General features: G+C 61.1%; 1 protein-coding gene across 5 annotated transcripts in view; it reads right to left on the bottom strand.

Moving 5' to 3' along the window:
• The window catches only part of MLPH (melanophilin), a 32,860-nt gene that overhangs the window by 11,083 nt on the left and 6,125 nt on the right, over positions 1 to 15,652 (bottom strand). For 3 of the 5 annotated variants that reach the window (XM_053655224.1, XM_053655226.1, XM_053655222.1), the window contains exons 2-6: positions 11,556 to 11,689; positions 2,995 to 3,213; positions 2,727 to 2,839; positions 1,315 to 1,353; positions 85 to 188 (exon numbers count right to left, since the gene is read on the bottom strand). In XM_053655224.1, the coding sequence (XP_053511199.1) occupies positions 85 to 188; positions 1,315 to 1,353; positions 2,727 to 2,839; positions 2,995 to 3,213; positions 11,556 to 11,665 (585 nt within the window). In that variant the 5' untranslated portion in view covers positions 11,666 to 11,689. Of the gene's footprint in view, positions 1 to 84; positions 189 to 1,314; positions 1,354 to 2,726; positions 2,840 to 2,994; positions 3,214 to 11,555; positions 11,690 to 15,416; positions 15,471 to 15,652 lie in introns of all 5 variants that reach the window. The other 2 variants (XM_053655223.1, XM_053655225.1) reach the window with 2 other exon arrangements.

Raw genomic sequence — 15,652 nt, 5'->3', positions numbered from 1 at the left:
CTTCTGGCGAGCACCGAGATTCCCAGGAAATTGGAGCCCGAGGCTGCAGCTGGGGGGGTCTTGGGGGTGGCTGGGGGGACTCACTGTGCTGCGAAGGGGCTGGGCCCGGGCTGCCCGGTCCAGCTGTCCGTCCGAGTCCGTCTGCTCACTGCCCGCACTTCTGTCTCCAGGGCCTGGCTCAGGCCCACCTGCAACACACACCCATTCAGGGAGCGAGAGGCTGGAGGCGAACCCTCTGTCTGTCCGTCCGCCTCTTTCCCCCAATCTGTCCTTTCATCCTCTCGCCCTCCCACCCGCCAACTCGTCCATCCACTCGTCCACCCACCCACCCATCCGTCACAGAACACCCAGACGAGGCCGCACAAGGACCCCCCAAGCATCATTAAAACTGGTCCTGTCACAGCAGAAAACGAGTGCTCTGCTTCGACATGGTCACCGGTCACATGGTGCCGGTGATCACCGCACATTTACTGACCCCTTTAGACCGTTTGAAGGCCCTGGAGTCCCGGTGGGTGCAGGAGGCCTGGAGCCGAGTCCCCTTTTCCCGAAGAATCCGCTTCTCCCACGGGCTCACTCCCCTGCTCACCAGCCCAGCCCCGCGCACAGTCAGGCGGGGGTGAGTCTCAGCCCAGGGCTCTCTCCCCTCCTTTCTCGGCCCCCAAGGCCGCCAGACATGAGTACCAGCCAGCCGGTGTCCCCCCCTCAGGGGACAGACCTGGTAATTATCTCTCTGGACAGTGACGACCTTGAGGAAACTCATGTCCAACAGCCAGACAGAGGCTTCTAGAAGTGGACTCCGTCTGGGCCGAGGGAGTGTGGACACGGCTGCCCAGAGGCCCGGGGTGTGTGTGACCTCAGGGTGGGGTCCCTGCCCCTGGGACTGAGTAGGAGCAGGACCTCCACGTCCCTTTGTTATCAACTCCTTACGTCTCCCTCTGCACCTGGGACAAGGGTGGGAGTGACAGTAGCCCCTCTGTGAGGATCGAGTCGTGATTAAAGAAAACCGAAGGACTTCCCATGTTCTGGACATTGCAGAGGTTTCTTTCTTCCTTTCTTTAAAACATTTTTTATTTATGTTTAAATAGAGGGGAAGGGAGGGAGAAAGAGAGGGAAACCGATATATAGTTGCCTCTTGAGCACCCCCTACTGGGGACCTGGCCCACAACCTAGGCTTGTGCCCTGACTGGGAATTGAACCAGTGACCTCTCTGTTCACAGTCTGGCGCTCAGTCCGCTGAGTCACACCAGCCAGGGCAGGGCTTTCTGGGCAGGGAGGTGGACATGAAGCACAAGCGTCCGAGCAAGAAGGACATACCTCGGATGCTGGGCAGGCTCTGCACGCGGTCAGACAAACCTGCGGCCGAGGAAAAGGCGCTGAGGGAAGACCCCTGTGGGGGCTGGCGAGCTCCTGGACCGAAGAGGGGCACCTCCCTGCATCCCAGACGCTCTTCCCGCAGCGCCTGCCTGTCCCGTGGTGGGGCCGTTGGGAAAACGCACCCCACAGTCCGAAGGGCACCCCAAGACCCTGGGGACTCCCCCCACCCCCACAGCTGTGCACAGTCCTCAGGTCTGTTTCAGGTCCTGGTTGGGCCAGGTTCCAAAACACTAACTTGACTCGTTTCTTTGTTTGAATATTTTTAGCAGCACACTCTCCCCAGCTCTAGCGCCCCTTCCTTGCACACTTCAGTGCACACATGCACTGTGCTCGTGGGCACTCTCAGGGACAGCACAGCCCCTGGGACGCCACCCCTTGGACCGCAGCCTGCGTCCCTGGAGACCCCTGAGTCCTGGCCGCTCTGGGAAGCAGGTGCCGGCTGCCCCACAGCGCCACCTGCTGGCTCTCGGTGGTGACAGCTTTGAAATGGTCAGGCTCCCTGCAGCGTTGGCTAACTGAGCTCCGGACCAGATCCCTGTGACCTTGTACATGACACAGGTTCCTGGACCAGCCTAGGTTCCTAGCGGGTCCTCAGGGCTCTGGTATGGCATGCGGTTTCCTGCCATGAGCAGCCGACACTGAGGTTGAGATTCTCCGGTGCTTCCCCCGGCCCCGCAGAGGGGGCCGGACCAAGCTCCTTCTGCTGCGGGAAGACCCCTCAGCTGGCTCCTGGACGGCTGAGCGGGCAGGGAGGTGACATTCCCCTGGGCTCCAGCCCGAGTCTACAATGTCAGCCTCGAAGAAGCAGCCTGAGGACGAAAGGGGAAGGAGCCCCCCAAGAACAGAGTGTGGCCCCCTCCCCGTGTCCCGGCGGCACACCCAGTCCTCTGTGGTCCCAGCCTGGCTATCAGGAGGGCCACTGTCACTCTTACAGACATCCTGGCTTGGGGGATTTCTCTGTGTCACCCCAAACCCACCGCCCAGGGAGGAAGGACCTGGGGACCTGGGACACGAGTCTGGGCCCGGCTGTTCCATCAGCTGCCGAGTTGGAGAGCCTGGTCTGTGAGCTCCCGACTCGCTATGAAGCTCTGACACATGCGACCTTGGAGACGGGGGGAAGTCAGGACGCAGGGCTTCCCGGGCTCTGGGCCAGGCCCGGGGTGCAAATGTCTGCACCCCACACAGCAAGCTGCCAACCCCTTAACAAACCCCAGGAACGGGACTGATGGACAGGCAGTCACACACACACCAGAGAAAAGGGATACTGGTCCCGAAACAGGAAAACAGCCTGGGAACAAAGGCTCCCTCCCCCACCCCGCCGACCCCCACCGTCCCCTCTGCCCACTCCTCACCTGCGCCCGGCAGCCGTGCGCACAGGGACCGGACCACTTTGGCGCTCCCGAACCGCTTGAAGCGGGCACGCACGTGCCCGTAGTACCACTCCAGGGAGCCCCTCTCCACGACTCTGCGGGGGGACGCAGCTCAGGTCTGAGGCTCCTGGCCACACACGGCTCTGCCCACAGCCACACACGGGCCCACCCCCTCTTCAGCCTGTCCCACCGAAGGGACGGGCCAGGCCCCCAACCCAGTGGGGCCCCTGGAGCTTCAGTCCCAGCTCACCTGGCCAGGTGGCAAGGGTGGCAGAGCCAGCCCTCCTCCGGGTGGGCGTGGCTGCAGCCCGGGCAGGTGAAGAGGCCGCAGTCCAGGCATTGCCTTTTGGGGGCGGCGAGGAGCCGGTAGGGCTGCAGGCAGTGGGCACAGTGGGTCTCGTTCAGGCGGGCCACATCGGACACCAGCTCCCTCTGGGGGCGCCCTTTCTTGACCTTGCCCTTCAGCTCCCTTGGGGAAACACAGAGACAGGGCACAACTGGATGTCTCGTTTCTGCAACAGGCTTTACATGTGTGAGCACCCAAAACACTCCCTCATGGCCTAACACGTGGGTTCAGATGTGCAGTTCGGGGGCCTTGGAAGTGAAGTGCTTTATTTTTATTCGAAATGACGTGGCATGCAAATGCTTCCGTGACTGTTTGCAGTGGTCCGATTTTCCCGAATGTACGTGCGTGACTTTCGCTCATTGGCGATGGGGGCGTGGGCCACAGGGATTCCGAGTCACAGGCTGAGGCACTGCCCACCGCTGCCCACAGGACCTGGAGTAGCTCAGCAGGACAGAGGACGGCCAGCAGTCCTGGGTCCCGTGCCCCTCGGGCCCTGCACCGGAGCCCTGAGCTGTTCAGCACAGATCTGCAAGCTGGGCCACGAGCCCAGGGGTCCCGCCCAGCTGGGCGAGCGTGGGCCCGAGGTCGCTGGCATTGAGTATCTAATCTGCCTCCGATGGGGTGGGACTGGAGGCTCGGGGGAGCCCAGCAGGGATCGGGCCGGGTGGTCCGGTCAGGCTATGTGGTTCCTGGGACCATCTGCTCCTAGTGGGCATGTCCAAGAGACAGAGAAGAGAGAACGGCCAAGTGGTGGACAAGGGGGCAGAGCGCACGTCACAGAGAGCGCAGCGGAAAGGGTCACTGAGTCTCCAGGAGAGGCCGACGCTGTTTTCTGTGGGGCCTTGGCCAGTCACGTCCCCTCTGCCACCCTGACCTGAGTCCGTAGCCCCTAGCTGAGGACAGCACCCAGTAGGTGGATGGCAGGGTGGCACCCTGCTGAGAAAACCGACAGGTCACTCTACCTTCCCGACAGTGGTCACAGAGTTCCGAGGCCAAAGCCAGGAGGCACTTCCTCTACGAGCGGTTTGGGGCCTCCCGGTGGGGGAGCAAGTCGGGCGGACTCCCTGCCTTTGCCCCCACCCGGCATGGCTACGACAGCTCGGCTCGGAGGGTCCAGGCAGGAGTCCCCGGCACCCAGCGTCGCAGGAGGACCGCAGCCCTGAATCACTTGGTGTTCCCTTCCCGGGAAGCCTGCCAGCACAAACTCCTGCAAGAACTGTCCCCAGAGAGCGAACACATTGCCTTTGTTCTGCCTCAGAGAACGCCCGCCAGGCATAACGTTGTGGTCGAGATGAGATCAAACGTATCCACTTTCAGTGACAACATTGGACGGACTCCAGGTGCCCTTGTCATCTGAGAACCAGGAATGGACGCTCTCTGGGCTGGGACAGAGAGGGGCGGACCTTCGGGTCGCTGTAGGCAACGCCGTCCCAGGCAGGCGGCGCCAGCTGGGCCACAGGAGGCAGCAGGTTCGGGCCGGCGGGAGCCCAGGGAGGCCGCCCACGCCTTCTCTGCCAGGCCACCAACCCAGGGGCTGAAAGCATCCCGGCTCCTATCTCCCGGTTCTGGAGGTCAGCTGTCCGGCCTGGGTGTCACTGCGCTGGGACTGAGGTGTTGGCCATCCTTCCTGGGGCCTCTGGGGCCGACCTGTCCCCTTTCTTTCCCAGCTTCCGGGGGCACCTGGGTGCACATGCTGGCCCCGGAGGTGGAGTCCGTCTCAGGTGACTCTCTGGTTGTTATGGGCTCCAGCCTCTTGCTTCCGCCCACTTATCGCCCTGGGTTCCCCAGGGCCACCTTCCCACATCCAGGGCTGCTGCTCATCGGCCTTAATGGTGACTGCCACCTTCGTTCCCCTTTGCCATGAAACCTGAGACTTTCACAGGTTTGGGGGATCTGGACGTGGGTGTTTGGGGGGCTTGTTATTCTGCCAGGATCCTGAGAGGAACGGAAGTGAGCTGCCCCCAAGCCGAGAGATTCCCAAATTAAAACCCGCGCCCCAGCCCCTCCTGAGAACAGCTTGAAGGTGCGTCTTCCAAAGGCCGGGAAACATGTGTCGGGTCGGACCCGGGGAGGGGCGGCAGCAGCCCGGAGAACACCGAGTCACAGAGGGGACAGACACGTACGTCGCCGAAAGTCAGGCGACCACACCAACTCCGTTGGAGGTCGTTGCCGAAGGAGACACAGGGGACGTGAGGACGTTAGAGGGAGGTTGTGGGGACCCGGAGTCTGGTCAGCTGAACAAACACCAGGACTTACAGGGAAATGTGCCCACGCTCTCTGAGGCCCTCTGAAGTGAATGACCACACAAGGACAGAAGTGGCAAAGAGGAAAGAGTGGGGGGGAAGAGCGAGGCGCCCAGAGAGGCTGCCACCATCTGCTGGGCGACCTTGGACCTGAGCAACCCCGGGCCATGGGTGCAGCTGACGCCCTGTTCCAGCCACTTCTGGTCCAGGCAGCGTGGCGGGTGCCACGGGCCCACCTGGGGGTGACTTCCAACTCCCCATCGTGGTCATTGTGTTCTTATTCTGATCTGTATCTTACTTTAATTTTAAAAATACTTTTAAATGTATTATTCTGATCTTTTAAGGCAAGTTACACGTGTCCCCTGGCTCTCGCTGGGCAACGTTTCGCAGAGTTTCTCGGGAACCTGGGCCTGTCTGCAGACGTTTCGATGAACCACCCACCTGTTTGCCTCGCTGGGCGGGTCCCAGGCCTGATGTTTGACTTGGGGGCCGGCCCGGGAATGGGGCTGCTGTCCTCGCCCAGGGGCGCGGGTCCCTCTCTGGACTGAGGAAAGCCTGGCAATGCCACCCTGGACACAGCTTTGAGGCTGCTCCATAAGGCGGGGAGAGCAACCTTAAGGCAGGGGACTTCCGATGGGCAGAGAGGGGGCCCGGCCCACAGGAATGCCAGAGGCAGCGGCTTCTGCCCCACGCTGGGTGCAGGTCCCTCAGCCAGGCTGGTGGGCCACCTCGGAGTTCTGGGCTCTTCCCGAGGGAGGGGTCACAGAGCTGGGTCTCTGGGTCAGAGGGTCCCTTCAGGAAGGCACCCCTGTGTTTATGTGACACTAAGAACCGAGGACATGTGACTGTCACGTCTGTACTTAGAGCTGTTTCGACACACGAGTAGCGGGAATGGATGTGGGACACGTACTTGATGAATAACGCAGAGCAGCCCTCGGCCAGGCCGCCCGCCCCTGCGTTCCCACGGCCGAGACTGCCTGCCGGGTGGTCTTCCTTGCGGGAAACCGGCCTCGTCCTTCCCAGTGGGTCCCTGGGGACAGCACAGGAGCCACACTGGAGGCTGTTGGAGGACGGAATGAGGTGTTGGGGGCGCGGTGGCTGCTTTAGTTTATTTTCTTATTGATTAGTTTTTCTTTCCCCCATCCCCCACCGCCCTCCCCTTGGGCTCTCCCCATCAGTTGCTCTCAGTATCTGCTTTGTTTGGTTTATTCATTTGCTTTGCTTTTATTTAAAATTCTTCATATAAGTGAAATTATAAGGCGTTTGTCTCCTTCTTATTCCACTTGGCACAATACCCTCTAGGTCCATCCGAGCTATTGTAAATGGTGACAGGTCATTCTTTTCTCGGTGCGGGCTGTTCCCTTGTCCACACACAGCACAGAGTCCTTGCCCTGGTCTGCTGGCAGGCGCCCGGCGGCTCCCACCGTGGCTGCAGTGCACGCACGATCACGTAGGGGGCGCCCACACCTCTCTGAGCTGCTGCTTTTGTTCTCCAGTACATCCTTGGAAGTGTTACCACCTGGCTGTGTAGCAACTGTAGTTTTGAGGAAACTCCACACGGCTTCCCACCGTGGCTGCACCAGTCTGCGTCCCCACCCACAGTGCCCGAGGGTCCCCTTTTTCCACGTCCTTGCCAGCTCTTGCTGTTTGCTGGTTTATTGATGGCCAGTCTGACAGGTGGGAGGCGGTATCTCACTGTGGCTTTAATTTGCATCTCTCTGATGATTGGTGAGGTTGAGCATCCTTTCCTAAGTCTATTGGCCACCTGTGTGTCCTCTTTGGAGAGCTTTGTATTCAGGTCCTCTGCCCATTTTTTAATTGAATTATTTGTGTGCTTTTTAATTTGGCGATAAGTTGTATGAGTTATTGATATATTCTAGATATTAACCCCTTAGCAGATATGTCATTGGTGAATATCTTCTCCCACTTGTTGCGTAGATTTTGTAATGTTGATGTTTTCCTTTGCTGTGCAAACCTTTTTGAGTTTGATGTCGTCCCTTTTGTTTATACTTTTTTTCTTTCCCTTGTTCCGGGAGGCACATCCAAAAAGATATGACTTGGACCGATACTGAAGAACTTATTTCCTGTGTTTTCTTCTAGGCGTTTTATGGTCTCAGGTCTTACATTTAAGTCTTTAGCCATTCTGAGTTTATTCTTGTATGTGGTACAATAAGGTCTGGTCCCCCCCCCCCCCCCCGTGTATCTGTTCAGTTCTTCCAACACCACTTACAGAAGAGACTGTCATTTCTCCACTGTATATCCCTGTCCCCTATGCCATAGGGTGATTGATGGTGCATGTGAGGATTTATTTCTGGGATCTCTGTTCTATCCCATTGACCCCAGATCTGTTTTAATGCCAGTACCATGCTGTTTTGATTATTGTAGCTTTGTAGTATAGTTTGAAATTGGGACACATGCTTCCTTCCACTATGCTTTTTCTCAAGATTTCTTTTAGCTGCCCTGGTGCGCAGATTAGCTGATATTCTCCACCACAACTAAACACCAAAGGGAGAGAACATGAGCAGAAAGAAGCAGTTGCCTTCCCAAAGGGCCTTTCAGCTCTTGGTAGCTGGCTTCTTGCACCTGCGGCTGGAACTACCCCCCAGGAGCCTCCCCTGGTCCCCCTCCCACTGGCCTCCCCCTCATCACCCATCCCCGGGGGCCCCGAGGACAGCGAAGGCCAAGGCTGCCCGGGCGTCAGTCAGAGCGGAGCAGCCCCTGTGAGTAGCTGTCCATCCTCCCTCCCCACACCCAGGGGTGGCCGCACCCACGGGCTCACAGCCCAAGCCCCGCAGCTGGCAGCAGGTTGGCCCCAGGATGCCCATTCTCTCGCACAAACGTCGGCCCTGCTCTAAGGCTCCAAGTTCACTCACAGAGACACGCACGTCCTCTTGGCAACACCCCACCCGCCTCCATCTGAAAGTGCCTGGCGCTGCACCTTTGACTTTCCCGTCCCCGGCACTCGGCACCGCGCCCCGCTGGGGAGCCAGAAATAACATCACACCCTGCACAGTAAACACCCACTCCCAGGTCCCTGATTGAACACACCAACCGTAGGGAGAGACTGGGCTGCCTGCACTGAGCCAAAGGCCGGACGCCCCGCCTTCCTGCTCCTCCAAGTCCTGGAGCCGCCTGTCGGGGGCCCTGCCAGGCCGCCGGGGAGCCAGACCCCAGGGGAAATCCCTTCCCGTCAGTTCGGAGGAAAGCCACACAGAGCCACGGTAGTTGGCGCCCCCGTTCCCCAGAACGAACACGTGCTCTCTCTGGAATGCGGTTAGGAGGCTCCCCGGGGGAGAGGGGCCAAGGCCTCCCCTGCAGTCTCACCAGTGAGATGCCTCTGGGTTCCCTGGGGGGCTCCGAATGTTCTCAGCACAGCCTGGGGGGGGGGGGGGGGAGCCTGAGGCCTGGCCCAAGGGTCGGAGGGTGTCTTGGGGGTCATCTGGTCAGGCAGGTGCGGTGAAGCTGGTCTCCTGTCCTTGTGAAGGTCAGGGACGTGGGCGGGCTCATTTGTCTTGGAGGGGAGGTGGGAGGCGGGCCCATCTGACTGTGTGCAGGTGGGGGGGTGGGCCTTCCCCAGATCTGCCCCAACACCCTCCCCAGTGGGGGAACATGACTACTGGGGAGGAATCCCCCTAATGTGCATTTCTGTTAGCCTTGTAAATATGAACAGAAATCCCCTCTCTTTTTGTTCTCGGATTGTTTTCGAACGGGTGGGCGGGCATGGTGAGTTGCCGGCCCAGCGGGCTGCCTTTCAGCAGACGGGCTCCTGGTGGGGACCCTGCGCCCACACCTGTGTCCGCAGGTGCAGGACCGGGACCCACTCTCCAAGGCCGAGTGTGCTTGTTTCTTGGTGTCACAGCTTCCGCTGTCCCAACCGTGTCCTGTCCACGACCTGGGTGGTTTGTCCCGCTGGGCTGCCCCTTTGGCATCCCTCTCAGGGCACAGACTGCAAATGCTCATGTGCAGAATTCCTGACCTGCCCTGTCTGTCCCGCCCGCCCACGGAGCGGCCCCTGAGGCCCAGGGTGGCCACCCATCACAGACCACGCGTCATCGGGAACTGGGAGCAGACGGAAGCTGTCCTGGAGGGACCCGGACGGGCTACAGGGAAGGGGACACTGGGAGCAGGAAGTGGGCGATTGCCTGTGTTGAAATTGGTTAAATGCTCTAAAACACGGAGAAGAGACACAGAGAAGTGCTGTCTGTACTTTAAAAGCCATCTTCGGTTTCGTGACGGACTGTGGCACTCTGGCCACTCACTCTGCAGAGCCGGCTTCCGTGTCAGGGACCAGAGTCCTGCACGCATCTGAGCCGTGCCGGGCACGCCTGCCCTCCTGCCTGGGGACTGCGTGACCTGTGCTGCCAGCTGCTGGGGTCACAGGGGTGGGGGGCCTGGAGGAAAGGTCGCGGGGGGCTCGAGGGGAAAGGCTTTTCCCGGTCAGGGGCAGCTTTGCCTTCTGTGGCTTATTAAACCAACGGCACCGTAAACAAGAGAAGAAGCATCAAAAACGACAAAAAACAGAAAAAAGGCCTCCCTAACCCCCACCCTTTACACGACTCCTTCCTTCCCATGCGTGTCTCCAGCCAGGGCCCTGTCCACAGTCAGAGAACCAGGCCCGAGATGGCTCTCTGGGCCTCCGCGGCCCTGACTGACTGGTCCTTTGAGGCAGAGGCTCCCCATCGCGACCTCTCTGCTGCTCGCGTTCCTGGGGGGCCATTCACCGCTCTGTGGCCCCCCACAACCTCTCCCCATCTGATAGGCATGGGGGGTATTTACCAAGCCCACCCCCATCACATGGTGGCCGAGAAGATGCAGAGGATGGAGAAATCCTCTGCCCCCCACCCCCACCCCCCACGGGCCGGCCCATTCTTAGCAGACAGGCTCAGCCACTTTGGAATGAGGATGTGGCCCTGACCAGGACCAGCAGGCCTGGGGGTGTGGCCTGAGTCCCAGGGCAGGGGGTAGGAATGAGAGGGGGTGAAGGGTGTTATGCCGAGGACCGCTTTGGAGATGGGGAAGGGCCGGGCGGGGCCAGGGAGGGAGGCGCTCTGGGAGGTGGGAAAGGCAGGGGCACAGGCTCCTCCCCAGTGGCCCTAGAAGGAACATAGCCCTGCCCACACCTTGCCTTCAGCTCCACGAGGAGGAGCCACGAGGCCCCTCTGTGTGTTCAACTCACTGAAGGTGCAGCGACTGCAGCCGCCCTAGGAAAGGAGCACAGGTCTCACCTGTGTGGTGGGGGGAGCTCCGCAGCCGTGCCCCTCGGCTTTGGCCGGTGCGTGGGGGCCAGCTGGTCCATGAAGGGCCTGACAGGCAGCCCAGCCCACCCAGCGTGGCTCACCATTTCCTGCTGTCCCCCAGCCTGGTCTAACTGTGCCTTCCCAAGTGAGCGGACAGCTTCATCTCTCAGCCGTTCAGGTCATAACCTTGGAGTCACCTTTGACTCCTCCCGGTTTCTCCACCCCCATCCAAGCTGTGGACGAGCTCATTGGCTGTGCCTACCTCTGACCGCATCAGGAACCTATACCCTGCAGGGCAGAGGCCGGGTGCTGCGGCCTGCTGCTGGGGGACCGTGGGGACTCGGAGACAGGCCCAGGTCCTGTAAGGGCTGTGGGACCGCCCCGTGCTGCCCCGGACTGCCCCTTCCCCCCTCCACCCCCCCCCCGCCTGGACCCCCCCACCAGGCAGCTCCTGGCCTCTGCTCTGGTCTCTGCTCAGATGCCCCCTCTCCACAGGCCTATGACCCACTGCGGCCCCCAGGAAGGGTAGCCAGGAGCCCAGCGGGAGTGAGCGCTGTTGGTGGGGGAGGGGCGCACAGCGGAAGGGAGTGGGCACTGGTGGGGGTGGCCGCTCTGTTGGTGGGGAGGGGACGGGGTGCCACCCACACAACCAGGAAGGAAGATGAAGAAGCCTCTTCCCAAAACCCCTCGGTTGCCACATTCGGGTGCTCCCGAGTGGATCAGGTCTTCACCATTAGTCACCTCCAGCTCGTCTAGTCTCAGTGCTGTGGCCCCAACCTCCCCCAGCCTGGGGACGATGTCACCCTGGGAGGTAGATCCAGTTGAAATAGACCCCCTCAGGGAACACCTGAGAGTCAGGTCTCCTGGTTTCCTTTGTGAGGAGGCTGAGGCCCGCAGGGGGGCATTGCCCACCCCTGGCTTCCCCCGCCTGCTGGTCCACCCGCCGGCCCACCCGCCCGCCTGCCCCCGAGGCCCAAGCACTCACTCCAGCCTTTCCTCTTCTCTCCGTCTGAGCTCCAAGTCCCGCTGGATGACTTCCCAGACGTGCTGGGCCTCCTCATCCGTGAGCTTGGAAAGGTCCAGCTTCTTCCCCATCTCTGCTCCTCGGCAGGGCCCCACCTGGGAGATCGCAGACCACAGCGTCAGCTGGGAAGCCCGGACGCCGCTAATGCCTCGAGCACCGGGCCGTGCCCACAGCGCCAGGTCCCGGGCAGTCTGTCTGCACCTGGGTTAGACGGTCCCCAAACAGGTAAACGGACGAACCCACCTGTGGGATTCCCACACCCTGGATTCACCGGGATCTGCTTCCCGTCCCCACAGGCCCCACACCCTGAGGCACCGGGTCCCTGTTCTCTTTCCTTTGTGGTGGTGTGTCTGTGACGGCAAGGTCAGGGCGTGAGCCCCCAGCTGTGGTCCTGGAGAGATGCTCCGTCCAAGGCGGAGGGAAGGGCCCTGCTCCGGGCCAGCATTCTGTGTGGGTGACGAAGCCTGCGTGCCACCCTGCGACTGCAGGAGATCCTCACTGGGGCCTGAAGTCTGTCTTCCCACGAATGTCCGGGGAGGGGTCCCACTGCCTGCTGTCACAGGGGAGCCTTCGAGTCCTAGGCAGGACGCACCCAGGCTCCTGCGTGGGGAGCGCCTCGCGCACTGGGACGGCTGACCCTGCCTGTGGTGGGCTCACCAACTCTGCACCAGGAATGCGTGTCCATTTTGTGCCTCAGAGGTTAATTAGGAAAAGTGACATTTTCCAAGTGGCACTCACATGCCATCTGAGATGGAAGTCCCCACAGAGGTCCCGTGGCTCATGCCGTACATCTGGTGGGAAAGCCCTCGGATGCCGCGGGACCGTGAGTTCTGCACCTGGAGGAGGGGACCCCGAGAGCCTGGGCCACCCTGCCCCCGTCCTCTTTCGAGCTGAACTTGGATTCTGGACAAGGAACCGTGAAAACAAAATGGGTTTTTGATGCTTCCTGGAACACACAGTTTCCGGGTTTAAAAAAATCGAAACAAAAGTTATTTGATGGATGACTGGGATTTATTCAGTTTTGTTTTTTGTTTTTGTTCTTTACTATTTTTGAAAAAAAACTTGTACCCTAAGAAGGGCAGTCATTGAAATTCTGTTTCCAGAGCAGACACAAGGGCCATGACTGTCAGCTGAGCGTGACCTCCCCTCTCGTGGGGACGAGGCCCATGCTGGCTCCTGGCAGCCGGAGCGAGGCCCGCAGGAACCAGGCTGAGACGTGACGGGTGGGGGGAGACCGGAGGGGAGACACACGGCCCCCCGACACCCCGCCCCGCCTCCACAGGAACCTCGGTGTGGTCAGGGACCAGCACCAGCTTGCACACACCTGCGACGGCCCTGGGTTTATGGAGAGGGACACACGCCCCTGTGCTCAGTTTAGTGAAACCGGTGACGAGGGAACATATGTTTTGAAACACACAGTCCACCCTGCCCCACCAAGACCAGCTGCGTCCACTTCCTGGGTCAGATGTCACCCGAAGGGTTGTGTTCCGGTGCTTACTGCTGGTTCCGGCCCAACCCCGGCTGAGCGGCAGGAACCAGGAGAGATGGGAGGGCAGTGACCCCATCCAGAGCCGTCTGTGCCAGGCAGCCGGAGGGACGCTCTCTGGGGCCGTCCCTGGGTCAGTGGTTGGGGGGGCATCGGCTCACAGCACGGCGTCTGCTCCTGTGACCAAACCCTCCCACTTAGTGGACAAACAAGATGCTTACACCTGTTCAAGCACCGTGTTTAGAAAAAGTCTTAAACTGAATGAGAATATGTTTGACTTCAGCATTTAAAGTGCACACACCAAAGTGAGGGGCATTTTGGGGACATGTTGCTCATATCCCATCTGGCTTGTTTCAGGCTGGGACACGGGAGCAGCTGGAGGGCCGGCCCCTCTGCCAGGCACAGCCAGGTCACGGGACCCACGTGCCCTGGGGGAGGGGACTGCCTTTCAGCCCATCCTCTCTGGCCCACTGCCCCCGAGTCCTTGCTCAGTGAGGCCCCATCCCCACCGGCCCCCTCCCACAGTGGTCAGGGGCAGGCGGCCCAGGGAGGGCCAGGGCTGCGTGGGCACCCGGCCTGGCCTGCGGCACCCTCCCTGGACGCCTGTGTCGGGAGGCAGACTCCAGGCAGGGGCCCTATTTGTCCCCCGCCCATTCGGGGCAGATAACTGCTGGTCACAAGGTTCCTGAACAAAACGCTTCCACTCTGTGCCCGCCCACTGCTCAGGCAGTAATCACGCTGCCCATCTCTGAGTCGGCCGGCCCTCCCCCGCCCCTCCCCTGCCCCTGAGCAGCCGTGACAGAGACCCGCAGGGCTGACGCGGTGGGGACCCGGGTGGGAAGAGGCTGTGGAAGCGGTTTTGTAAAATAAATACCCTGGGCCCAGGTGGCTGAAATTCAGTGCCGTGTTGTCTTCATTGTTAAAGATTTGAGTTCACATTTTGGCCAAATTAAAGAGAAACCTGGGCCCTGGCTGGTGTGGCTCAGTGGACTGAGTGCCGGTCTGTGCACCAAAGGGTCGCCGGTTCGATTCCCAGTCAGGCACATGGCTGGGTTGCGGGTCAGGTCCCCAGTAGGGGGCGCACAGGAGGCAACCACACATTGATGTTTCTCTCCCTTTCTTCCTCCTTCCCTTCCCCACCTCTAAAAATAAACAAATAAAATCCCTTTTAAAAACAAAGAGCGATCTGGGCAGGGCCTCCTCCTTCGGGACACTTGGCCTGATCACGCCTTGGGCGGGCTGGCCCCTGAGCCTTGGAACACTGGTGACGACGGGTGGTGACGGTCACCCCCTGAGCAAACAGAGCCGGGAAGCCCGGTGAAGTCCGTCACTAAGGCCCAGCCAGCCAGGGCAGGAAGGCCGGCTGACTGAGAACCCAGGCGTGCGGGGCCGCCCTTGCCGACGAGGGTGCGGGCACCCTCCGGGGGACGGGCCCAGTGCCAGCCCGGTGCCCGCTGCGCTGTTTCCCACCCGCTGTCCCCGGCTAGGAGCCCAGCCCCCAGCGTCCACCCCAGACCCCTTCCGCGGCAAGAGGAGCCTATTTCTGTGGGAAGCCCCCTCCCCCGCAGGTGCTCCACTGGGCGGGCTCTCTGCGGCCGGCCCCCCGCCTGTCCATTCTCCCTGCCCCGCCAGGTCCCTCGTTCGAACACGGACCAGGCCCTGCATCTGCCACAAAGGCCTCAGTTCCGGTGTCCGCCTCGAGGACAGGTCCCAGGCTGAGGCTGCAGGACGAGGACGGGGCTGCGAGCCGGGAGCTGACTCCCCTCCACCAGCTGGCCCTGGGACCCGGGACAGGCTCCCTGGGTCTCCCCATCGGCGCCACAGACAGTGATCGGCTCCGTGCCCCACCCTGGCCCTCTCCTGCCCTGCAAGATGCTGGGGGGTCGGAATTAAAGAGGGGCCGTGAGTGGGGAGGAGTGGGGGACTCCAGCAGTGGCTCTGCAAGGACTAGCACAGCCAGAACTAGAAGGCGACTTCGCCACAGGATTCGTCACCCACAGCCACCCAAGGCCACCAGGGTCCCCTTTCCCATTAGACTGCTTTCCACCCCAGTCCTCCTGCCAGGCCCACCCCGCCGGTGGTGCCTTCTCAGCCCTGGAGCTCTTCTGTGCGCCCAGCGCTGCCGCGCCCGGGTCCAAGGCAGCCGCTCAGCTGCTCCGGCTCCGCGAGCTCTGGCCCCCTCCCCGAACCTCACGTCATGGCAGGGCCGGCCTTTGAGGTTAGTGGGCCCCCAGGGCCTCCCCTCCCCCCCATGGTCACTCCAGCCTCTCAGAAAGAAATATGTAAAGATTAAAAGCCCACATAACAAAGGAGAGAAGATAAAGGCCCCAACCCACCTGAAAATGAAGCGGGGCTCTCAGGGTTGGGGTGCGATCCGAGCCTGTGAGGCCCTGGGGGATGGACAGGGGAGTGGAGCTCAGGCACTGGCCACAGACCCTCCCCACATCTCCACGACCCCGGGGGGGGGGGTGAGGAGGGGGCCCCCAGCAAACGAAAGAGGATTCCAAGGAAACAGAGGCTTCTGGGAGCCCAGAGGGAGGCCGGGGGGCCTCCTCCCAGGTCAGGACGTCCT

The sequence above is a fragment of the Artibeus jamaicensis genome, unplaced genomic scaffold, assembly GCF_021234435.1.
Source record: "Artibeus jamaicensis isolate MK-2021 breed Jamaican fruit bat unplaced genomic scaffold, CSHL_Jam_final contig_944, whole genome shotgun sequence".
Classification (NCBI taxonomy): domain Eukaryota; kingdom Metazoa; phylum Chordata; class Mammalia; order Chiroptera; family Phyllostomidae; genus Artibeus; species Artibeus jamaicensis.
Note: the sequence above shows the minus strand (reverse complement) of the source record. Positions and strands in the feature narration are given on the sequence as shown.